The sequence below is a fragment of the Anthonomus grandis genome, chromosome 16 (assembly GCF_022605725.1).
Source record: "Anthonomus grandis grandis chromosome 16, icAntGran1.3, whole genome shotgun sequence".
Lineage (NCBI taxonomy): Eukaryota > Metazoa > Arthropoda > Insecta > Coleoptera > Curculionidae > Anthonomus > Anthonomus grandis.
Genome location: NC_065561.1, coordinates 6,352,125 through 6,378,635, shown reverse-complemented (window position 1 = coordinate 6,378,635; position 26,511 = coordinate 6,352,125). Strand labels below are relative to the sequence as shown.

The window sequence follows — 26,511 nt, the reverse complement described above, 5'->3', positions numbered from 1 at the left end:
AAATTTTTAACAAAATTTGATTTATCTCCTAAACTATTAGTTTTTGGCATATTAAACCATTATCAAAAAAGATTGGTAATTACGCAAAGAATTCAAAAATGTTTTGCAATACAGGGTGTTCCGTTTAAAAAAATTAACGTTTGTAGTGCCCTGCTTTTTCGGAGCACTCTGTATAGTCCAAAATATTTTTAAAATGTGAAGAATGCTTAACCAAATAATAGTCCAGGAGCACGTCATCGATAAATAATATCATCAATGCATAATACTACTCCGCGCTTTGAAAAACTCACCCTGTACAAAGGAAAAAAATGATGGATGGAATTACAATATTGAAAGATGTGCCAAAAAACTAAAACCTCGGTGTAACTGGAAGTTAAATAGAAACGGCAACACTAAATTAAAATGTTTGTATTTAAGAAATATTTAAAAAAAATTGGAGAAAGAGCTGAGTGAGAAAAGAACCTATGTGAACACACTTTTAGTAGTAAAATCAACATCAAGACGAAGAGGAGAGCAGGAAATATCTAGAAGACATCCATTGAGTTTTATTTAAAAGATGGTTACAATCGAACAAGAGTATGCAAAAAGATGTTTTTGAAAACGCTCTGTGTTAAAGAAATCGTAATAAAGAAGTGGGCTAAAGAAACTGCAATAAAAAATGAGCGGGTTTAGAATCAACCTAAAAGTGAACTGGAAATTAAAAAAATTATTTTTTTGCCAGATTGGCGAAACTTGAGTCCCACTATTGCAGAGCAAATACCACGAAGCTATATTTAAAAACAGTATGGTACTCAAAATCGCAACTTTATAGAGCTTACTTTAAGGATTTTTGTGAAGAAAATAACATACAACCAATGTCTCGAGCAACCTTTTCTACAATTTTTGATTAGCAAAATTTATCTTTATACCAGCCTAAAAAGGACAGATGTGATATTTGTGTGGCTTTTAAAACGAAAAATATTTCGCAAGAAGTGTACGATTTTCACCTTATTTTGAAAAACGAAGCACGACAAGAAAAGACTAATGACAAAGAATCCGATAATGAAGTTTTTGCTATGGACTTGCAGTCTGTGTTACTTTGCCCAAAGTCAAATGTGAGAATCAGAGCTCCCTTCATTATAAGACTAAACTTATCGTACACAATTTTACGATTTACAATTTAATGCGTCAACAAGGTGAGTGTTTCTTGTGGAATGAAACAGAAGGTAGGGTAACAGCCAATGAGTTTACAACAATAATAGTAAATTTTCTAAAAAGAAAAATTGAAGCCTGTTCTAAAAATCGGACTATATTTTTTATAGTAATGGCTGCGCAGCCCAAAACAGAAATTGTGTGTTGGCAAATGCCCTTTTTAACTTGACAATTGAAAAAGACATAACCATAATACAAAAATACCTGCAGAAGGGTCACAGTCAGATGGAGGCGGACAGCATGCATTCAACGATAGAAAGGATGATTCGAAAGTCCAGAATTAACGTACCTGCTGATTACGTTATGATTTGCAAAACAGCATGTTTAAAAAATCCTTATAATGTATAGTATTTGTCACATGATTTCTTTAAGAACGTAGAGCAGAACATATGTTTTACTACATCCATACGACCTGGAAAAAGAGTAGGAGATCCTCAAGTCAACTACTGACTTGAAAGCAATTAAGTACACTAGGAAAAACATGTTTTTTTTTTAAATTAAAACATTTAGAATTGGAATGGAGAATTTCCAGTCAGATTGCCTGCAAACCTCAAATGCGTAGTATAGGTAAAGTAAAAATATGAACATTTACAGCAGCTAAAAAAAAAGTTTACCTCATGAGTACCATGCATTATATGATCAACTACCTCAGATAAGTAGCGGCCTGTACATTTTGTAAGCTTCTGGTTTTAAGTTTTGTTAAGAATTTAATCTTATTTTTTAGTTATTCAGGGTTAAATATTTTTAGCTCAGTCACTGGTGCCTTAATTTTTGTGTAGACCTAATAATTTGCGACTTGAGCAGTGAATTTAGTGTTATTTATTGTGAACAAAAAAGCCAACCTGTATGAATTTTTATTTCATGTAGAAAAAAAGAATATTTGTTTATAGAAAAAGCGTATCTCCAATTTTCTATCAAAAAATCAGTTCACAAACTGCGTATCTCTATTATATTTATAAAAAATTTAGTATTTAGGCGTCAACAACAAAAATATTATTCTTTCACCTCACCTAACATAACAAAAACACTGACAAATTTGCGAATTACACTGACAAATTGTTTTTCCAAGCCTATTAGCCTCTGGTAACCCAGATGACTACTATCCCTCTGTAACCCTCCACGACGGGTCCATCAGAAGACCTATGTGCATAGCAGTCTCCTTGGCTGCTCACTGCATTACAAATCTACTGGTATGACAAAAGGAAAACGCTTTTAGCCAGCCATTAGCCAAATCCGAATCCGAGAACCGCCTAGATCCAAATCCGAATTTTTAATCATTTCATTAATAACGCTTTACTCAAGTACTACACAGCTAGTTGTACGTGAAATATCTATCAGTATTTCATGGACTTTGATACAAAGTTTATATATAGGTGGGTTTAAATATAAATTTTCTCTGAGAGAAAACTTCATGATCTGTTATTAAGGAAAAAATCATTTGGAGAGAAGTCGGAAGATCTAGAAGGTCATATAATCGTGGCCCTTGTGTTAATAATGCGATAGGTGATTGTAAAAAGTTGTCAATCATGTTTGCATTACAAGCGGACAAGTTTTTTGGGTTCCAAATCTGATTCAAAAACCATCATTAATTCCCAAAATATGGTTTGTCCTCTAAAAAAAATTCTTGTTGCGTTGTTTGCAACCTATAATATTTCAATTTATTGCACCTTAAATTATTCCTAACTGTTTGAGAATAAGTAAAGTTCTTCATAAATGTGTATAAGTAAGTTGGCTTTGCGAAACCACAAACAGCAATTTTCCTTTTTTCCTCCAATTGTCGAACAAACTGTTCTATGTCTACATTTACAAAAATCCTGCAAACATCCATATTTGTCAAACTTATCGACGATTTCCAAACCCGTAGATATTTCTGGAATTGACCTATTTTCAAATGAAAATGCAAATCTGCCAATGTCCAGTGCGAAACTACCCGAGTTGTACCATTTAATAATTTGTTTTTTTTTTTAGATCGTAAAAATAGTTATCTTTAAGTAAAATTAAATAGATCGATTCACTGATCTAGCGCGCGAAAAATCGAAAAAAGGAAAATCGGAGAAAGTAAGATACTTTAATTATTTGCTTCATGTCGTTTTTGGTGGTAACAAGCCTTTGATAAACCCGATTTTTCACAAACCCCCACAAGAAAAAATCGAGTTTTGTGAGGTCAGGAGATCTGGCCGGCCAAGCGATTTATGTTTCCGGGTGATTCTATTAACAGTGGATTTTTTAATGTCCAACTGCCTTTCAATTTGCCTACAAGAGACATGCGGATTTTCTACTAGGGCTTGCATAACAAGCATTTCATTTTGTGGATTTGCCTCTGTTTTTTGTCTTTGTGACATTTCATAATTTAAATTTCCAGTTCTTTCAAATCTCTCCTTTAGTCTTTCAAATGCCAACCGATTTGGATGTCGTCTCGCATCCGGATATCTCTGTGCATAAACTCTGCTTGCCAGTAAACAATTTTGCTCACATGCACCCAAACAGTAAATCATTTTCACCATATCCTCTTTCGAAAAATTCATTTTTAATGCAAAAATGTTTCGCTTTAGTGATAAACTGACAACACTAAATCTGTCAAAGTAATTGCTTGATTTTTGTGCAATTGTTATTTCTATGGCCAACTAAGTAAACTTTTTTTAAATTAAAACGCGACTATTGTGGATTTTAAGGGCGAAATTAGGAAAAAGTGTAAAAAACTCGATAACTATTACAGATAGGTATAGGACATGCCTAACAAAAAAGAAAGCTTATCACATTGTGAACATTTTACCATAAAAAAATATGGGTCATTTCATTTGAAAAAAATAAGATATGGTTGTTTACATTTTTTGGTTTTGGATAAAGTATTGCGAACACCCTGTAGAACATTATCAAATTCTCATAGGACCATAAAGTAAGTGTGAGTATGCACTAACAACCTACAAAAGATTTGGCTTGTAGGATCCCAAATGAGTGAATTATTTTTGTTTTTGTGGAGACGTGCAAACGTCGATTTTTTGATAAAATATTAAATATCTCACAAACGGGTAAGTTTTGGTATAGACGATGCTTGATAAAAGGTATGCAGAATTTTTAAAGCAATCCAAAGATGCAATAAAATATAGGGTGTTCCATTTAAATTAAAAAAGTTGTGTATCATATCACATTTATGAATCATCCTGTATATCCAAAAATATTTTTATGTTATGGACCTTAGACAGTAAAGTAACTTTGTATAAACATTTTTTTTTGTATTACTGTATAAGGAGCTATCGTCCGTTATCGCACTAATGGGACACCCTGTATAAATATTAACATCTTTTAGTATGTACCATGAGTAAGTACTCTTTGATTTTTTTAAATCTTACCTTGAAATGATGAGGATATTCGAATTTCTGAAAGTCTGGCTCCAATTCGATTGCTTCTTCCAGATTACGTAAAAACTGCCTTTGGAATGCAACTATTTCTTGAATGTTACCAAATAGGGCATTTATTTCTGCGCCTGATAAAAATGTCTCCTTTTTTAGTGGCTCCAAATAATTTTCAAGGAGACTGTTAAGATGCTTGAAAAATTAAAATAAAATTATAGAATTAAAATACGTTTATAGTTTCTTACACTTACCTTAACGTAAGTTCGTTCCGTATCAACAAGTTCCATAATAACTTTTCGTAATTTTTCTGCATCAGAAAGTTGTCGACCAGGCGTGGAAATGGGTTGCGAATTAACATTGTTTACGTTGTTTACCGCGTTTAAGCATTTTCTAGCTTCTACTGGTGTTCGACAAAAGCCAGTAACCTATTATTAAAAACTCAAATAAGTATTAAAATGAATTGATGGAATTGCTGAAATTGAATACTAATAGGAAAATAGTACTTATTTCATATTTAAAATAAAATGTATAATCAGTATTTATAGAAAACTACCGAAGAACAGGTATGTTTATTTGAAAAAATTGTGCTTTTGCTAAATATTTTGGTATAAAGGGCACTGACCCTAGGAGTCAATTAACAACAGTTTATAGAGATAACAATTCAGGGCAAGTGCTTTAGAAAGACATTTAATGAATAAGCCTTTCTTAAAACATAAATGTTGTACGATCCAGTTAAAATCATGATTAATCAAATTTTATTTAACGCTCCTATAAGCTGCGTTACTTTGACGCAAAATATGTGAAACATACCAAAAGAGAAAATGTTGATCAGATAATTCCTTACATATTAATGTTTACCTGTTCTGCACTTTTAAGTAAGTTTTCAATTTCGAAAGAGTTGGTTCTAGAAGAGACTTTCATTGAAGAATCTGGTATGGTAGTATGATTTTCTGTATCGGTAGCGTATTTATCTTTACCTGGAATTAAAATAGGAAATATTAATTGGGTTTATCGCCTTTTATAATCGAAATACATGGTGGTTTAGAAAAATATACCATTCTATAAACTACCCTAAAACCTTTTTTCCCAATATATTTAATTTACTTTCTAAATACTTAGTATTTTTTTTCACATTCGGTTTACTTACTTATAATAGTGGCCTAAACTGAATGTTAAGACTATCCAGATTTTGGTAAAATTTTCAGGGTGAAATAATATAATAAATAATAATACTTAAAAATTAATCATAGGTGGCGTTATTAATGAGCCACATACCAAAATTAACCAAAATTTGATTAAACTGAAACTATTGATTGACAACCTGATTGCCTAAACAAAACCTTAAATAATTTTAATAATATTTTTGGATAAATTATTAATTAGTGCCTTATCTGAAGTTAACTGTTTTTTTTGAGTTATAGTCCATTTACTTTGTAGATTGCCGTTTGTCATTTTCCTCTTCGATTTAGCATTTTACAAGTTTTTTCCCAGTAGGCAATTTTTCGGGTGATTAGGGTATAATTTATATGTAACTTATACAATTTAGTGCAATTTTTTTGCTTAGTGGTTCTCGAATTTGTTATCAATTGAAATTTATGTAGAAATATGAAGTTGAATGCTTGTTTTTATATACATGGTGACAATTTAAAAACTTGAAATGGTCGTATATTAGGAACGAAAAACTGATTAAGAAAACGCTATAAAAATTTTCTATAAAACGAAAGGGGAACAAAACCAAGCATATTATCTCACTCTTATCTGCAACACCTTGGATAGGGTGAGATACACCTCAAATCTAAAAGGGGGGGTCAAATGACACATCATCTTGAAAGTCTTAAAAAATACTTTCCAGCGATATCGTAGAAAGCCACATTTTAGAAAACTCTTCTCTGTTTATCAAGAAAAATAATAAATGAAAACATTTTCATTTTATTTTCGCAAAATTTACTTTAAAAATAACTTGTAGTAGTATTATTATTTTAAGAACAGTTGACTTTCGGTTCAGTTTAAACGAAAAGGAGCACTTCTTATCTTTAACAATGGTGTACAGCATAGCTGAACGTGTAGGCATTATTTTCATTTAGTATAAATTTTACTTAAGGACAGTCAACAATTCCAACAGGATTGAGCACCTCCTCATTATGTAGTTCCCGTTAGGCAATGGTTGGATGATCATTAGTTTGTAACATATCAATGTTACGCTAGAATAATTTAAAATATAACAATCTCAAAATTTTACGCATTTTACTCATAAAATGGCGAAACTTCAAAATCGATAGTACCATTCCCTTGCTTAGAGTATGCATAGATGGCATTGGGTACTGGCTTTTTAATAATGGTTTTAGGCAACCATCTACGCATAGTGTTTAAGGTCTTTACTTCTATTGTACTATTTCTATTGTTAAGATAACTGTGTATTTTATAATTTAGATAAGATTTCATTTATCATTTATATTAATTTTGTAGGTACTTTGTTCTCCTCTGTTTACAGGAACATACTTGAAATCCTATGCCATTGATCGTTAAATTATAATTTTCGTTAACAATATAATTAGTAATTTTGAAGTAACCAAATAAGCTTTTCTCTCTTAACTTGGCAGAGTGTAGGTTGCCCATGCTTCGGAATGTCTATCTGAAAATTTAACTATGCGTTTATATTTCATGTCAGTGGTGCTCATTGCCTGTGACCTTATTATGGTGACCTTATCTGCTGGCATGATAGGTTGACGGAATGCGGGCAGGTAGACAGAGAGATTTTATAGTATCATCTCTGTTTCTCTCTTAATTAGAGATGTGTAGTTCACGAACGAACTAGTTCGAATGAACTACTCTCCGTAGTGAATGAGATGAACTAGTTCGCAACAAACTTAACTTCGTTCACTGCGAACTAGATAGGCGATCGCGATCGATGTGACAAGGATCGAGGAGCAGAACCAAGACCGACTGAACGTAAAATCAAATGACTCATTTTGTATTTGCGCCGATCTTTCGTATTCGGTTCGTTTCAGCTATTAGCTTGGTTTGTTTTGGTGGTTCCCCGATGTTAAAAGGTTATGTTTTCAATTTTGTCCAGTTTATAGATTTCAGTTTAATGTTTGAATTCTTGAATGTTTGAATGAAATAATTGTTATCAGTGACTAGTGAGAGTATATTTGACTTTTTTTCTTTTGTTAAGACCGTGGAAGTGTAAAGTGAACTAAAAAGTTTATAATTGTATATAATAACTTTACATTATTTAACATCGAAAAATGTCTAAGAAACGAAGTGATGCATGGACGCATTTTGACGTTGTGCCTCAAAATAGTAATAAAGTGTTGCTACTGTAAGCAAATTTTATCAATATCGGGGGGATCGGTTGGAAACTTGACCAAACATATAAAAGAGATTCACCCTACTATGCCTGCTACAAGATCTGAGCCACCGGCACATGTTTCGAACACTGATACTTCAGCTTCATCTCAGTTAACTATGTCTAAAATCACAGAAGGACAAACACAAAACGGTAAGTTATATTTAATATAACTGGAACTGCGTATAATATGTTAACTTTAAAGTTTGAAAATAATAAATAATAATGTGTCAAGTAAAAACAAAATAACTGGAAAAATAAAAATAGATATTTATTTCTTTTAGTGTGTAAAAAAGGTGGCTGTTAATTTAGTTAGAAATGCGCATTTGTACGTAGATATAAGTCTTTCACCTCAAATTCTAGTTATTTCAATATTTGCTTGCGTTCAAAATAATTCGTTTTTAAAATGATTCTAAGAAGAATTAACTATACTTTTTAATCCGGAGTAATTTTAATTTCGTTAATTTAATATTGGATAATTATATTTGTAGATCATGACTATGACCCTGGACCCAGCGAGATCCACAATACTCAGAGTAAAAAATGTAAGGTGAGTCAACTGCAATCTGATATTTCAACATACTTACGAAGTACAAAGCCGATACCTCTTTCTAAAAGCAAAGAATTGGATTTTCAGTTATTAAGGATGATTGTCAAAAGATACTACCCTTTTAGTATGGTGGAAGATCCGGAATTTATCAAATTAATGGAACTTGCTGTTCCTGGATACAAGGTACCTAACCGAAAAACAATAAGCGAGAGTCTTATGTCAAAAAGTTATGAAAAAATAAAAGAAAAAATTGAAGCACAACTTATTTCCGTAGAATATGTAAGTATAAATACAGACTCCTGGACTTCAATAAATAATGATAATTTTACTGCACTGACAGCACATTATTTATTTATTAACTCTTAAATCACAAAGGCATACCGCCGAAAACCTAAAAGAATTATTAAGATCAAAATTTTAACAATTTCAAATAGATAATAAAATTGTCTGCGTTGTTAGTGACAATGCAGCAAATATTCTGGCGGCTGTGAGAAATGGTGGGTGGAAGTCCAAAGGTTGTTTTGCTCATTCAATTAACCTTCTAGTCGAAAGTGGTTTGAAGGAAATTTCGGACCTTTTAAATAAAATTAAGGCGATAGTAACGTTTTTCAAACAAAGTTCTTCGGCGTTAGCAAAGCTAAAAGAAATTCAGAAGCAAATGGGGTTTCTTGAACTTAAATTAAAGCAAGACGTCGTAACCCGGTGGAATTCCACTCTAGATATGGTAGAAAGGGCGTATACAAAATGCCCTGATTTCCACTTTAGCCCTTGTAAACGCAGAATTAAAGACAGTTTCCGCCACAGATTGGGCTATGTTAGAAAAGCGGACAGACATATTGCGAATTTTTCAAGAAATCACAAAAGAAATCAGTGCTGAGAAAAACATTACTATTTCAAAAAATCTAGTCCTTGCTTATGGAATGTATCAGCATATCCAAACCTTTTACACGCAGGAAGATATAGAGCCAGAACCTAGGGCGGTACTTCACGTTTTCCGCGAAATTTTTTTTTAAGATTTGGAAATATTGAAGTCATGGACATATTAGCCGAGTCAACCGTTTTCGATCCTCGGTTTAAAAAATTTGGATTTAAAGATGAAAGAAAATATGCCAACACAGTTGAGAATCTTCGATAAAAATAATTGCCTCATATTTATTCCTTTAAAAATGTACTTCAACCCATAGAAAATCAGGAAGCACCTTCAACAACTCCATCAGACAAAAAATCATCCATGTGGTCCATGTTTGATGAAACTCAAAAAACTGAAAAAAATCCAACTTCGGCCGTTATTATTGAAATCGACAGATATTTAGGCGAACCCCTTCTCAACCGAAAGGAAGACCCATTAAAGTGGTGGTATGAACGTCGCCATGTATATCCCACGATTTATCGATTTATGAAAAGTCGACTATGTATTCCTGCAACGTCAGTTCCGTGCGAACGTATTTTCTCAAAAGCAGGATAAGTCTTAAAAGAAAAACGTGCACAGCTGAAATCTAAAAAACTTTCCCAAATTTTATTTCTTAACAGCAATCTTTAGTAGTTTTAATATTAGTTATTACTTAGGTTAGTTATTCATGTGTTTGAATACCAACTTAGTTGCTCAAACAACTATGTCTCATAATTAAGTTTTGAAAAAACTTTATTTTTTGTCTTAAAATTTAAAAAGCGTTTTAAGTTGTTTAAATAAAAATTTCATTCAGTTGTTATCACTTTTTGGATAAATAAAAACCGTTTTATTTATCCTTTTTTATTTGTATTAAGTTTATTTGTTCAGTTGCTTAAATTGGCGAATTAAACGTCCAAAAGTCTGAAAACTATGTATTTTATCATGTTTTCCTCATTCGAATAATTTTTAGAAGGTTAAAATTGTACATTCTAGTTATTCTACTATAAAAGTAAACGTGAACTACTGTGAACTAGTTCAATGAACTATTCTGGATTATGAACGAGACCGAGTGAACTAGTTCACGTAAATGAACTAAAAATCCCATCTCTACTCTTAACTTCATCTCTGCAAAGGGGAATCATTTAATTGTCTGAAAGCGCCATACTTAGGTGGGAGGGGCTTCTGGGCAATCCTTAATTTTTTTATAATATTTATTTTCATTTATTTATACTGTCATTTTTTGAGTTGCGGTGAATATACATGTGGATTCGTTTGTTAAAGAGAGCACGTTTAGCTTTCTTTCTAATCTAAACAGGCGACCGTTCAAGTTAATTAAAAAAGGGTCATCCACAGGCAAGGTGAGTACCACAGATATCATATTAAATTTAATCCTTTGGTTGTTTTTCTTAATTTGATTTAATTTTTTTTTTTAATTTCATATGTGTAATGTCAGACATTTTATTGTTTTGAAGCATGAGATAATTTGCATTTTGTTTTAGCTCATCGGCTGCAGTATTTAATTTGCTCTATTCATGATCTATTTAATCAGCCATTTAATCTGCCTCTGTTATATGCTGTTTATTTTAAATGCACTGAACTCACCTTATACTGAGGCTGACTTTGAGTTACCTAAAGGGGCAAATCGAGTGATATCAAGTAGGTTTCAAACCACCAGGAAAAGAAAGTACCAAATAAACTGTGTTATCTTTTATTTGAGTAAACTTTATTACCACTGTCCCTACACACGGGGATGTGTTAGTGGTTTTATCTATTGAATAAGTTAACCCAGTGGACTGAAAGAACATGACCTACTGAATGGCCACATACATCCCGGACCTCTTGACTTCTTCTTGTGAAGTCACCTTAAATCTATGATTCTTAAAACGCAAGCTGAGTCACTAGAACAACTCCAGCATAGAATGATTCAGAAATGCCTTGCTATCTCCAGACAAACATTTGTAAATGTATGTATATAATTTTAAAGAAGCCTTTATTATTGTCTATCTAAAGTAACGGAAATCATTTTCAACATTAATTCAAAAAAATAAACAAAAAAATTAAATTAGTCGTTTTATTTATTGTTTTCCTTAATAAACAGAGAAGAATTTTCCGAAATGTGGCTTTTTATAGTATTATTGGGAAGCATTTTTCGAGAGCTTCAAGATAATGTATCACGCGATCCTCCTTTTTACTTTTTTTGATTCTAGGGGTGTATCTCACCCTGTCCAAAAGGTTGCAGATAAAGGTGAAATAATAGCTTGTTTTTGTTCCCCCTTAGTTTTATAGAAACTGTTTTTAGTGTTGTTTTATTTAGGTTTTCGTTCCTAATATATGGCCATTTCAATTCATTCTTAATTGTAACCTTGTATGTAAGTCTATGGGTTCACTTTTTTTATGTAGTTTTAAAAAGTGGCGCTATTATTTTTATTTATTTATTGAACTTGCTTGATTGAACAATTTTTTTAATTTATTAAGTATTACGTCACTTATAACAAAAATCAATTTAGAATTACTATCTCACATGCTCAAAAATTGAAAAGAAGAAAATAGAATTATTCACGTATTTAAAAGAAATATGAACTCAAATTTATAATGATACCGTTCGATATACTTAATTTAATTTAAGTTCAATAAGTTTTAAATACCATAATTTACTCGAGGTATAATAGATTTTTTTTATATCTAGGAGCTGAAGTTTAATCTATTAATCTCTGAGCTCGTTCCTTATTTTCAATATCCTATACGTCATTCCGAATCACAGAATAAACGATCTCACAGAAGCGAAGGCTTGCGTCGGCTCCTTTGATATCCGTGAACCAGTTTTTTATAAGCCCAACTGACAGATGCACCCGGCGCAAATACACTGAGATATCTCGTAAAGTTGTAGTAAACGCATACACCGAACGAAGTGCTTTTATTTTTAAAATCGAAATGGTTATATTCATATAATACGGGAGCAAACTACAAAATTTAGTTACATTTCAAATAGGATTTTTTTTTGTTAAGGCTTATATTGGTCCTTGCTTTTTAGAATAATTATAATAATTATTATTTTTATAAAAATTGTTATTTGACAGTTTTGATACACGATAGAGGTGTAGGTTAGTATACTTTTAATTTGTTTTGGAATGGAATTTTTGTGTTTTTTTGTGGAAAGTTGTTTTATGATAATGGTAAATAATATTTGCCTTTAGTAAGGCACTAGCTGAGAAAAAGTCTGCTATTTGTGTGATGTTAATATGTAAACAATATACATATACATATGTACATAGGTAGGTATTTTTAAATTAAATTTTAGCTGGAAGGTTTATACGCAGGTATGTTTTCTCGTATGTTTTAAACACAACACATTTAAGAGTAGGTATCATCGGCTTTTATATATTTATATATAAAAAGATATATGTATGTATTATTATATACATATGTAGGTACCACACATACGTCCATATTTTATAAAGGTATTATACGTTGTATAGTCGCCGTCCATTATGATAGTCTGGAAAAAAATATAAGATTCTTAAGTGTTTTACTACTACTATATTATGCACTTGCATGGGTAAACCAGTCCATAAAAAGACAGATAATTGAAAATTAAAGTCATTATTCTTTATCACATAAAAATACTGTATACCTAAATCAACCTTATTATTTTTATCTATGTACAATCTTATGTACCTGCATGTATGTACACATACATAGATACATATGGTTTAGGCATATACATATATGTTTATTAAATTAAATAATGTTTATTTTGTATTTATTTGCATGGCACGACAAATTAATTAGGGAATATTCTGAACTTTTCAAAGCTTTTAAAAAACCATAATAATAATGAATAATACATAATAATGTAACTTTTCTATACCTACTTTAATAAAAATAAAAAACGGCAAATTAAAAAATATCGCAAATATACACACTAACGCTCGTACTAATACACTAATTATGACCCGATACACCACGTGGGCGACGACAGTTGTACCCGTTAGAATGGGGGTAAATGGGAGGAGCCTGAACGAAAAACCGGTTCGGTAAAAAGGGCTAGCCTTCGCTTCTGTGAGATCGTTTATTCTGTGTTCCGAATCGCCTTATCTCCTGGACCGTCTCGGTGTTCTCGTTTCTTATATAAACAAACTCGTGGTCGTCGATATGACCTCCAGGCTCCAGAATTTGCTAATGTTGCATTTTTTTTTCACATAAGCGAGTCAGTTCAAGATTGAATTGTAAGCCGGCACGTTGTATTGATATAATAAAGTATTTTTTAAGTAATTTGTGATTTATTTAAATTAAAAAGATTAATTTAATTTTCATTATTCTATCATCAGAAGTGTCGATCTTTGCGTGATACAATCGCCAAAGAAAGGACCTAAAAGTTACTCTTAGTGCGTGAACAAAAAAATGGCTGATGACGGTGAACAAAAGCAGTGAGTCCGGTCGTTACGAACAATGAAAGTGAATCAGAGACAGTACCAAACCAAATTGAAAATGACGTAGGCGCCAATAACATGATGTTATTATTTCAAATGCAGCAAGAAAGTAATAACAGTTTCCAGAAATAGATAATGCAAATTCTGTCAACAATGGCCAACGCCCAGGTTACTCAAGCTTCGTTAAATGCGCAGGCGCAATCCGTTCCTACGCCAGTTTTAGATGTTATGAGTGTAGCTTCGGCGCAGTTCCGCTTAGCAAGTTTTGACCCTGACGATACACCATTTACTATGGTCGAGTGGATGAATGACGTAAGCCGAATTCAACAGGAGCTTGGAATATCAGATAAATTAATTGTCTTAAAAGCTGGCCATGCTTTACGAGGTCGCGCAGCACGTTTTTATCAACACTGGAAACCTGTTGTTCGAGATTGGCCGTCTTTTAGACGAGACTTTGAAATTGCATTTCCTGATTTAGACACACCTGCTACCCGTATTCGAGCCTGTCTGAAGATTACCAGCTCAAAATTCGAATCGCTGGTAGAATACGGTAATGCAAAACTGGCGTCTCATCACAAGATTTTATTCAGACTTCCCATGGAACATTGTGTTAAGTCTGATTGAATACGATATTCAAAATCCGGAAGTGAAAAATCGAATCTACTTGCAGTATCCTGCGTGTGATTCTGAACTATTAAAATTGCTGGCTGCCTGTGATGCCAATAAGATGAACGTTGGTGAGCGAGTGCGTGACGAATCACGAAAACGACCGTATAGTTCTCGTGATAAACGTGTTGTCTTTCAAAGAAACTGCCGAAGATGTCATCGCTATGGTCATAAAGAAGTGCAGGTATGAAGTAAAAAATTTAGTATCGGAGAAAAATTTTCCTGGTCCCTCCGACCAAATGTTCTTCCCGGTTCCTCTGGAGAACACAAAAAAAAATTTGCTTATGGAAATAACCACCTAGTGAGTGTAAAAAGTTGTAAAATCTGCCAGAAGAAGGGACATACAGAAGATACCTGCTATCGTAAACAATGACATGAGGCATCAAAACAAGTGCTCCTATTACAAATGACTTGTTTTATTCGTTCATTTCCCACAGGTACAATATCCAACAACTCATCGATTACCTCAATATCGTACTTAGTAGATACAGGTGCAGACGTCTCAATACTACACGAAAAAGTAGCGAGATCGTTAAATTTGCAAATTCAACCCGATTGTAAAATTCTATCTGAGATGGGAAATTGTATGACAAAGTCTAATGGCCACAGCAGTGCTCTAATGTTCACACCAACCATGACCTTAGAAATCGATTTTTTAATTGTGCCAGATGAATGCATTCCGGGGGGTGGAATTGACGCTTTAATTGGGTTTGATGTGTTAAAACGACCAGGTATTAAAATTGAATTTAATGCCAATTGTGTAGATATGGTACATGACCCATTAGTTCCGCCCCGGATTTGTACGATATATTCTTTCGAAGAAAATGAGATAAATTTGTCAGGATTGGACGAGTGAGTAAGTAAAGAAATAAAAACAATACTCCAGAATGCAAGAAAACAAACACCGGCCGCCGTAACAACAAACAAATTAAAAATAACATTGCGTAATTCACAGCCGGTCGCCTATAAGCCTCGTCATTTGTCATATGGCGAAAGACTGCAAGTGAAGCAAATTATTAAAGAACAGCTTGAAAATTTAATAATTCGACACAGTGAATCTGCTTACGCTAGCCCAATAGTTTAAGTATAGAAAAAAAATGGACTACAGTGCCACCTGATATTAAGGATGACTTTAATGTAACAGTTCATAAATCGACTGGTTTCGCACTGTGGATGTTAATGTTTGGCGAAAATCGTCGTTTAAAAGCAACCGATAATCTGGTAGCCAGCATGCCATCGCAAAACAATGTTGTGAATGCAGAAGTAGTGAGGCAGCAAGCTCACAGTCGCTTGTGTGAAATAACAGATAAAACCATTACTAATTTTAATAAAAAGAGAGTTCCGGCTGTACCATACGCTGTTGGCGCTAAAGTGGTTATTGAAAATAGTCAAGTGGCAAATGGGGGGAAACTTAAGGCAAAGTTTCATGGCCCTTTTGAAGTAACGCATTGTCTACCCAATGAGAGGTATGCACTTAAAAGAATTGGCAGTCGTGGTCGGCCTACAGTAGCAGCACATGAGCAGTTACGAATCTGGCCGGATAGTCAAATAACATAAGGTACGAAACTGTAGATAAGTTAATAAATAGTATTAAGGTCCCTGTTATAACACAGGCTTTGCTAAAAGGTCCCTGCTATGCAGGCATTGTACTTAATTTTTTTTGTGTGTGTTTTGTTTGTTTTTTTTTTAAGGTCCCTGATGTATCAGGCTATGTTTAAAGGTCCCTGTTCTATGACAGGCTTTGCTAATAAAGGTCCCTGGTGTGCCAGGCTATGATCAAAGGTCCCTGTTGTACGACAGGCTTTGCTTAAAGGTCCCTGCTTAGCAGGCATACAAGGTCCCTAGGTCTGTGGTTTGGGCACATTTAAGGTCCCTGCTACGTCAGGCTACATTTAAGAAATGGTCAATTTAAAATCAATTAAGGACCCCAAGCCTCTGGCTTTTAATTAATTATACCTAAATTATTACTATGTGGCTTGTGTTAAAAATTTGAGCTACAGTGTTGTTAAAGCCTAACGTCTTTAAAAGTTGATTTGGCAAAAATTAAGATTGTTTAGATTTGATTGAGGATTGTACACCAGTAAAACTTAAAAATATAATGTAAACAATTTACTGCTCGTGATTTTTTATTGCAGACTGCTATCGACATGTGAAATGTGAAAACTGCAGACGGTGCGGGGATGCCCCGACGTCAGGAAGGCCGTGTTAGCTTACGTCTTACATCTTATATTTTTACATAGGCGAGTCAGTTCAAGATTTAATTGTAAGCCGGCACGTTGTTTTGATATAATAAAGTGTTTTTGAAGTAATTGGTGATTTATTTAAATTAAAAAGATTAATTTTCATTATTCTATCAAATATTAAAATTAAAAAACGATAAAAACAAAGAGAAGACCTACTTTTTAAAAAAATACCTAATTTAAACCAACGTATCAGTAGTTATATCTACGAGCGTTATCAAGGTAATTAAAGTAAAATTAAATTAAAAATATAAACAGAATATACCTATCTTTCAAATTTCCTGCTATATAATACTTCCTTCAAAACTCCTTTCTAATTCGACAATACTTTTTTATATAAGTTCACGGTTTATTAATAGTTTGACAAACTGTTTTGAAAGATTTATTCGATGGTTATTGTCGAATGTATGTTGTGTAATTTTGGATTTTTAAAGAATTTTTTGAATTTGAATTTTTTAAGATTTATGTTCATTAATTCTTTTTGGTAATGGTCTACAGGTTTCAAAACTAACTGGGCTACAAAGAATTTTAAATATCACAATTTTTTATTAAATGAATTTTCATTGTAAGGTTTAGTTTTTGTTAGTAAATATCGTAATGTGTTTTATGATTTAAAAAGAGTTCTTATATTAATTTTTTTTAGCAATTCTTCTTATCTTATCAGAAAAATCTGGAATAAATGGTAAAATAAGATTTGTCGTAAAAATTGGTTGATTCAAATTTATACGTGGATTATCACTTTTTAAAGCAATTTTCCAAAAATTCTTTGAGATAATTATTTTGTATTAAGATATTTATAATAAAATCTTTTTCAGTTGTTAAATATTGATTATTACAAATTTAATAATGTTTGCATGATCATATAAACTTTTTACCAGTCCTCTTTTTACCATTATTGGATTATTAGAATTAAAATTAAGATATCTATTAGTATGAGTTGGTTTACGGTAAATTCTAGTTTCAAAATTGTGTACATCTTTTTTAATTAAAATATCAAGAAAAGGAAGCTGACCATCAGCCTCTTTTTTAAGAATAAATTTTATAGCAGACTCTTTGGAGTTAATTGTAATGTATTACCCAAAATAATGGCAACACCGCTTGGTTGCGGCTTGCAGGCGGCGGAATTTTTCATTTTTTGAACCGGGAGTCAGCAGACCTCACTTTGCTGTTTTTCTGCACGTTGCATTAATAATTTTTGAGCGGTATTTTCGTGTTTTTTTTCACTATGACTGTTTATACCCCTTCCGAAAGAGTTGAACTAATTAAATGGTTTAATGGAGGCAATTCGGCAGTACAATGTAGAGATTTGCTTTCAGTGACATTTGAGAATAGACCGATTCCTTATGCAAAAACGGTTTTAAATGTGGTTACAAATTTTGAGACATCTTTTTTGTCTTCAAGATGTAAAAAATGCCACACAAAACGTCAAGAACCACCTGTTGAAGTGGTCCACGATATAGAACGGCGGGAAGAAATGGTTTGCAGTACCCTAGAACTTGATTCGACATGGTCCACTAGAAGTGTTGGAGAGGAACTGGGAATGAGCCATAAAACTGTTGCTCGTATCTGGAAAAAATATGGGTACAAATGTTTCCAGTATTCAAAAACTCAGGAAATATTTCCTGAAGACCAGTGGCGAAGAATGGAATTTTGTGAAACCATGATGGAAAATGAAAACGAATATTAAAAAAAAATAATTGTGTTTTCTGGTGAATCTTCTTTTCCATTACATGGCAAACACAAGCCTTCCATTGTTCGTCTTCCATTGGTCTCAGGAAAACGTGCACAGAAGTTTTCAGTTTCGTACCCAGTATCCTCAGAAATTGAATGTTTGGGCGGTATTTTGGGCGACAATGTTATAGGGCCATTTTTTATTGATGGCACTTTAAACGCCCAAAAGTACCTTGAGTTGCTGCAAAACCAAGTTCTTCCTGCCATTCAAATCCTACCTGATGTAGACCTGGGATCGGTTTATTTTCAGCAAGGCTGTCCTGCTCATAACGCGGCTAGGGTAAAAGAATTTTTAACAAATACTTTTCCTAACCGCCTTATTAGTGGGACTGGCGATATTAAATGGCCTCCTAGATCTCCAGATTTGTCTCCAAATGACTTTTATCTGTGGGATTACCTTAAGCAGACCATTTACAAGCATGAATTTAGTAGGCCAACAAATTTAGAGGAGTTGCGAAATAAAGGTGCCAATTCCATTTTAGCTGAAACTCTTTTGGAGGTGCGAAATAGCTTTTACGATAGGTTAAGTTTTTGTTTAGCGAAAGAAGGCGGTTTATGTGAGCCTTTTATTTGAAAAATGATATATGTTTTATTTCTGATTTTTTATTATATTTTTATCAGAGTTGATATTTTATTTTTTATTAGAATAACGCTTCAATCTGACAATAACGCTCAAATCTGATGTACGGCCGACAGATGTAATTGAGATGCGCGCACTAATTGGTCTACTTTATCTAGCTGGAGTTTACCATGGAGGAAGGACATTTTTTGACTTTTGGTCGAGGGATGCTACAGGAGTGGAAATTTTTCCAGCAACAATGGCTCTAAGAAGATTTCGTTTTTTACTAAGGTGTTTGCGAATGGATGATATTCATACAAGGGAAGAGCGTAAAACTGAAGACAACTTAGCTCCAATTCGAAAATTTTTTGAAGCAGTGGTGCAAAATTGCCAAAAACATTACTCTGTGGGAAAACATACAACAATCGACGAAATGCTGTGGGCTTTTAGGGGCCGATGTCGTTTTAGGATGTATATACCCAATAAGCCGGCCTGATATGAACTCAAAGTATTCTCACTGACAGACTCAAAGTCTTTTTATACTCTAAATATGGAAATGTATTGTGGCAAACAACCTACAGGGCAGTATTCAGTAAATAACAACGCTGCCGATGTGGTTGAAAGGCTGTGCCTACCATTATCGAAATCCCGAAGGAACGCGACAATGGATAATTGGTTCACCTCTGTTGAAGTGGCCAACAGATTACTAAATAATCATCAGTTGACCATAGTGGGCACCCTTAGGAAAAATAAGCGTCAAATTCCAAAACAGTTTTTTACCGTACGACCAGAAAAGTTAAGTATGTTTGGCTTTACTAAAGATTTGACTATTGTATCGTATATCCCAAAAAAAAACAAGCAGGTGATATTGCTATCGACGTTACATCATGACGATTCCATTGATGCTTTATCTGGAGCAGTCAAGCCAGAAATCATTACTTTTTATAATTCTACCAAATGTGGAGTCGATACTGTCGACCAACTTACCGCAAAGTATAATGTTGCTAGAAATACGCGTAGATGGCCCATGGTAGTCTTGTATGGGCTGCTCAATGTTGCTGGTGTTAACGCTCTTGTTATACAGGGTGTCCCAAAAGTGATGGATCAAACTCAAACAGAGGATAGAGGGAGTCATGTTCAATCAAAATCACCCCCTATGTTGTTATGCAATTGTGAATAGTTTAAAAGTTATAGCCATTTTTATGCATTTTTTAAATTCAAGCACACTGTCAAATAAAAGCTTATAAAAAAATTATACAGTGGATTAAACAATGCGTTTTTGTTTGTTTTTACCTAGAAGTGATGTACCTAATAAAAATATTTTTTTAAATATTACTTTTCGACAGAGCTAAAAAAAAATTTCTTTTTGAACTTTTTACAACTTTAAAAATAAGTACCCTTAACTTTGATGCCATTTTTTTCTCAAAAATGTAAGACATAAGAGTGACCCTGTAGCTTAAAAACTTCTACGTTTCATACCGATTCCAGCAAGGCATGACTTAAATACATTATTTCTTATTGGCTAATTAAATTTTCAGTTTTTCAAAAAAGAGGCAAAAAAAAATTTTATGGCTAAATCAATATTTACCAATTTTTTTAAATAAATAATTGTGTTTTGTTGGGTTGGTGGATTGCAATAAGGTACAAAAAACATTAGAAAATGGTTTATTGTTTTACATGATAGTTTTGCTATCATTTACAATAAGTGTTCAAAATGTCTGCCGCGAAATCTAATGCATAACCTACATCGGCGTATAAAATTTCTCTTAATCATTCTGAATGAACGTTCATTTTGGGTAATTAATCTAGTTGCTGTAATTATTTGGTGGCGTAGCTCTTCCTCATTACGATTTTTCCTGGCGTATACCAACTCCTTAAAGTACCCCCATAGAAAAAAATCAATTGGATTGAGGTCGGGGGAGCGCAGTGGCCAACGAATTATACCTCCCCATCCAATCCAACGACCAAGGTAGGCTTCATTTAAAAACTGTCTCACCTGAAGGCTGTAATGGGCGGGCGCTCCATCGTGCTACAGCCACATTGATTGACGAATATTTAATGGAATATCCTGAAGTAAAACAGGTAAGTTTTCTTCCAAAAATCTCCTATAGATTTCATCATTTAATCTGGCTGGTAGTTCAAACGGCCCAATTAATGAACCGTTAAGAATGCCACTCCACATGTTCACACTAAATTGATGTTGAAAGCGGTCATTTCTAACAATTCTAGGGTTAAAATATGCCCAGTGGTGTAAATTGTGAATATTAAATATTCCCGCCCTCTGAAAACTAGATTCGTCTGACCATAAAATTTTGTTAAAAAATTGTGGTTCCTGCCTATTACGATGAAGCATTTCTCTACAAAATTCCACCCTCTTGTCATAATCACCCGGTAATAGATCTTGAACCCGTTGTACATGATAGGGATGCAACTGGTTTCTTCGTAGAATACGGTGTACTGTTGTTCTCGGAATACCAGACCGTCTTGATATGCGGCGAACACTAGTTGAAGGTTCCTCTATTGCCATTTCAATGATGTCATCTTCTGCCTCAGCATTTTTATCAGGTCTTCCTATTCTGCGAGGATTTTCAGGAATCTGCCTCTCCACGTATGCGTTATGCACTCGTTGAAACACCCTGTAGTCAGGATATCGTTCACGATATTCCCTTTCAGCCGCTCGAGCGTTTCCATTACAAAATCCATAAACATAATACATTTATGCATACTCACGGACGGTATAAGGCAATATGTGTTCAGTTGTATAAATAATGTATGTACTTAGCCAGTACCTGGACAACACAACACTACATATTTTAAATTATTTTTAAATTTTGTTTACGACAAAAAACACGACAAATCAACATTCTTTAAAATAACCGCAGATAAATTGGTCAGTATTAGAAGTCGACATACTTATGTATTTTTAAACATTTTTGAGACACTTTACTATCTTAATTTTATTATTTTTTCGTAAAATAATAAAGCAAAATATTGATTTAGCCATAGAATATTTTTTTTGCTTATTTCTTAAAAAAATAAAAATTTAATTAGACAATAAGAAATTTTAATAATCTATTCAAGTTGTACTTTGCTGGAATCAGTATGATTTAAAGAAGTTTTTAAGGTTCAGGGTCACTCGCATGTCTTATATTTTCTTCGCAAAAAAATGGCATCAAAGTTAACTACTTATTTTTAAAGTTGTAAAAAGTCCAAAAAATTGTTTTTCTAGTGCTCTTAAAAAGTAATGTTTAAGAAACATATTTTTGTTGGAGAGGCACATCATTTCTAGGTACAATAAAAAAAACCGATTGTTTAATCTACTGTATAATTTTTTTAAAAGCTTTTATTTGACAAAGGTGCTGGAATTAAAAAAATACACATATATGGCTATAACTTTTAACCTATTCACAATTGCATAACAACATAGGGGGTGATTTTGATTGTAAATGACTTCCTCTATCTCCTGTTTGAGTTTGATCCATCACTTTTGGGACACCCTGTATATAGAAACAATAATATTAATAAAAGCAGCATTGATAGAAGAATTTTTTTGAAACAACTTGGTATGGAGCTCATATTGGACTACATGAAGAGTCGAGTAGCCTCGCAATTCTTGCCACGAGAAATTCGACAACTTGCTGCGAGGATTAGTGGTACTGAGTTGGTGGAAGTTGTCGAAAACGTTCAAAATAAACGGGGAAGATGCAACTTCTGTAAAGATCGTAAAACAAAATATACCTGCCGTTTTTGTAAAAAGTATATATGTCTCGAACATACTGTACCTATTTATGAAGTTTGCAAAGAAAACATTGCCATATAAATATTATAGAGGGCGTGTCAGTGAGGCGGAGCCTAAAATGTGTCATAAGTTTAATTTTTACTTCTTAGGTTAACTAAGTAGAATATTGCGATTATTTTCTGTTGAATATTACCTTTTGTTTGTTCTATTAATATCTCCAATAAAAAAATAAATTTTTGAATGTACTTACAAAAATGTAGTTTTTTTCCTTTGTGGGTATATTAGACCCAACGCGTTCCTTAGTGGTAGATTTTTTAAGACGCGTTTCCTCGAGGGTTAAAAGATATTTTGCAAGAGGGTGAGATAGGTGAGTAGGTGAATTTATGTTACTAACTATAGGTCTTAAAGGAACATTTATTATATGTATTTTTGGTAAACCATAAGAATGTGGTGTTTTACTATTAAGTGAAGTTAATTTAAATCTATCAATATCAGAAAATTGGCATTTATGCTTTTTAAGTAAATTATAAATTTGTTTTTAATTTTTTTTTCTGTAGGATCTTCTGATAATTTAGAATAATTACCATCATAAATTAAAAACAGTATTAATATTTAAAAGAACTGTAGCATTATCTTTATCGGCTGGAAGTATTTTAATAGTGTAATCGGATTTAAGCGTCTTTAAAGCTTTTAATCCAAGAGTTTACATTTTGTTTAATTTTAATTGGTTTTTCAATTTCTATCTTTGTTCTAATTCTAAATTCATCTTGTTGATCCCTTGGTAAGTCTTTCGTTGCGTTTTCTATAGCTGACATTGAGTAATTGAGACCTTTAGAAAGAACAAGTTTTTCTGTATCAGATAAAACTCTATCTGACAAATTAATAACAGTTTTATTTATAAAATCATTATTATTTGTGTTTAAAAGTTTTTGATTTTTATTTTCATTACAAAGTAGATTTATTTTATTTATGTGAATTTGTTTTTGTTTTTGAAAATTATTTAAATAACTCTTATTTACACAGAAGTATATACACTGGTGGCCAAAAGTAGATTGACAAATTCCATTTTTATGGATATATTTTATCTGAAGCAAATGAAAAACCGGCTGAGCTTATTAGTGTTCAGGAATGTAAACAACATAGATTTTTATTGCTTGCACTTTTTCTCAATATTTTTTTTTATCAAATTACAATAATTTTGTTTGACTGCTAGGTGGCCAAAATTGGATTGACAAACAACATATTTATTCAGTCTCTGAGTTTTATGCGTTGGTTTCTGTTGATTTGACTTTACTTACTATTAGTTTTAAAAAATATTCACAATGCCACGTGGTATAACTTTATCGATTGATATTAAGATGCGAATAATCGACGATTACCGGAAAGGGGTTAAACAGGCGGATATTGCTCGAAAATTTTCTCTTTTGAGGCCAACAGTAAGTCAAATAATAAAAAATTTTAATCTCCGTGGAAGTTCAAGTGTTGTTCCTCTAAAAAAAACTGGCCGACCAAAGAAGACCACTAGTCGTGTTGACAAATTAATTTTGAAAAAAGCAAAACTTGACCCATTCGCAACTTCAAAAGAAATCAAGCTGCATTTGGAAGAAGAAGGTGTGGGTTCAGTTAGTTGTCATACCATTAGAAGGAGACTTCAATATAGTGATTTAAAAACAAGACGCCCTGCAAAGAAACCACTGCTAACTTTAAAAAACGTACGGGCGCGATTGAGCTTTGCTCGAGAACATAGTCACTGGACAGTCTCCGAATGGAAAAAGGTTATTTTTAGTGATGAATCAAAGTTCAATTTGATTAATTCGGATGGCAAAAGATATGTTAGGCGTCCTGCGAACCAAAGGTATGATCCCAAATATACGGTGTCCACAGTCAAGCATGGAGGTGGTTCCGTGATGGTGTGGGGGTGTTTTTCGGGCTATGGGATGGGTCCACTACACTTGATAGAAGGCACGATGGATCGTTTCATGTATAAAGACATACTGCAGGATGTTATGGTACCTTATGCTGATGAAGTTATGCCACTCAACCACTACTTTCAACATGATAACGATCCGAAACACGCATCCAAGGTCGTTAAGCAATGGTTGACCCAAGAAAAAATTAAGGTTATCGAATGGCCGTCACAGTCATCGGACCTAAATCCGATCGAGAACATTTGGGATTACATTGATCGTCACATCCCATGTAAAAATTTCAAAAATAAACAAGAACTTTTTGAAGCTTTGAAGGCATGCTGGATATCCATTGACACGTCCTATATTGAAAATTTAATTAAATGAATGCCCAAAAGGTTGGTGGAAGTGAGAAAAAATAGAGGCTATGCAACGCATTATTGAATAAAACCCTTTAAATTTTCTATACTTATTGTTATTTTAGTAAGATTTGAATTTGTCAATTTAATTTTGGCCACTTGAAAATTGTTTAGTTTTTTAATTTCTTTTTAATAAAATGGGGTATTACGAATAAATAGTTTAAATATAGTTAAACATTACAAATAGGCTCCGTTGTTTTTTAATCAGGTACTGTCCCACCTAATTTATCATTTCCTAAACCGTGATATAAACAAATTTGAAAAATAAGTAGTTGTGAATCTACTTTTGGCCACCAGTGTATGATTGAGATTATTTTGATTAACCAAATTAAATAAGTAATTTTTTAATTTTTGTATTTTATTATTTAGATTAATTTTATTACATCTATGGAATTGAATTCTTTCTTTTAATAACGCTTTACTTGCTCTTTCTGAGATTTTATGTATTTTATTATGTGTGTGTGTAATCTTAAACATTTTGGTATTAAATTATTAATTTTGCATTTCTATAAAAATGTTATACTATTTTCACTGTGATAATATAATTTTTTTCTAAATGGCTAAAAATATCTAAACAATTAGGCCCATACCTTTGATTTAACTAAAATCTGTATTGTTGCGACGAATTCATAATGAGTTACTTATTTTATTGGGTCATCATTTTTTTTTAAACAAATTTCTTTTCAAAAAATTTAGATATACCTATTACAGTCCCAATAAATATATCTAAAATCCTTTTGATGAGCGAAAGCTCAATAGTGAATTTTTAAAATTGCATTTATGGATTTGTGAGATAATTATTGTTCCATATCCGTTGTTTATTTACACTACACCGCATAGCTGTATTATTATTTGTTACCTTTTTTTTGCCGGCTCGAAACCGACGGCATTTACGGAATTTATTGTATCTCTTAGTTAGTCGAAAATATACTCTCGTAAATTAAGGTTGTGCATTATTTCAAATTAAATACATACACATCATTGGCGCAGTCGATCTTACGGACCTAAATTGTTAAAAGTAGTCGGTGAAAATGTCATCTTTTCTCGGAAATTTAAGTACGTTTGATCCGGAAAAGTCGGATTACGCGATATTTTCCGAACGGCTAAAACAGTTTTTCGTGGCAAATGGTATAACGGAGGACGACAAAATGCGTGCGACTCTTCTAAATACATTAAATGAAGATTGTTACGTGTTGTTACGAAATTTGTGTGTACCGAAAACGCCACCGGAAGTGAAATTCCAGGATTTGGATAAATTGTTATTAAAGCATTTTGCTCCAGTGCGGTCCTATTTTTCGGAGAGAAGTATATTTTACTCTGCTCAAAGAGAGCCCGGTGAAAAAGTGTGTGATTGGGCAGCTCGCCTGAAAAATTTAGTGAGTAATTGCGGATTTGAGGCTACAATAACTCTCAGTAAGCTAATGAGAGATATTTTTGCGATCGGTATTAATGACGTGCGTTTTCCGATCGCTTGTTTGAAGAAAATGC

General features: G+C 32.9%; 1 protein-coding gene across 7 annotated transcripts in view; it reads right to left on the bottom strand.

Moving 5' to 3' along the window:
* Positions 1 to 26,511, bottom strand: part of LOC126745640 (protein still life, isoforms C/SIF type 2) — a 252,589-nt gene that overhangs the window by 65,776 nt on the left and 160,302 nt on the right. For all 7 annotated transcript variants that reach the window (XM_050453574.1, XM_050453573.1, XM_050453571.1 and 4 more), the window contains 3 exons: positions 5,403 to 5,521; positions 4,796 to 4,969; positions 4,542 to 4,736 (listed from right to left, as the gene is read on the bottom strand). In XM_050453574.1, coding sequence (XP_050309531.1) covers positions 4,542 to 4,736; positions 4,796 to 4,969; positions 5,403 to 5,521 — 488 coding nt within the window. The remainder of the gene's footprint in view (positions 1 to 4,541; positions 4,737 to 4,795; positions 4,970 to 5,402; positions 5,522 to 26,511) is intronic.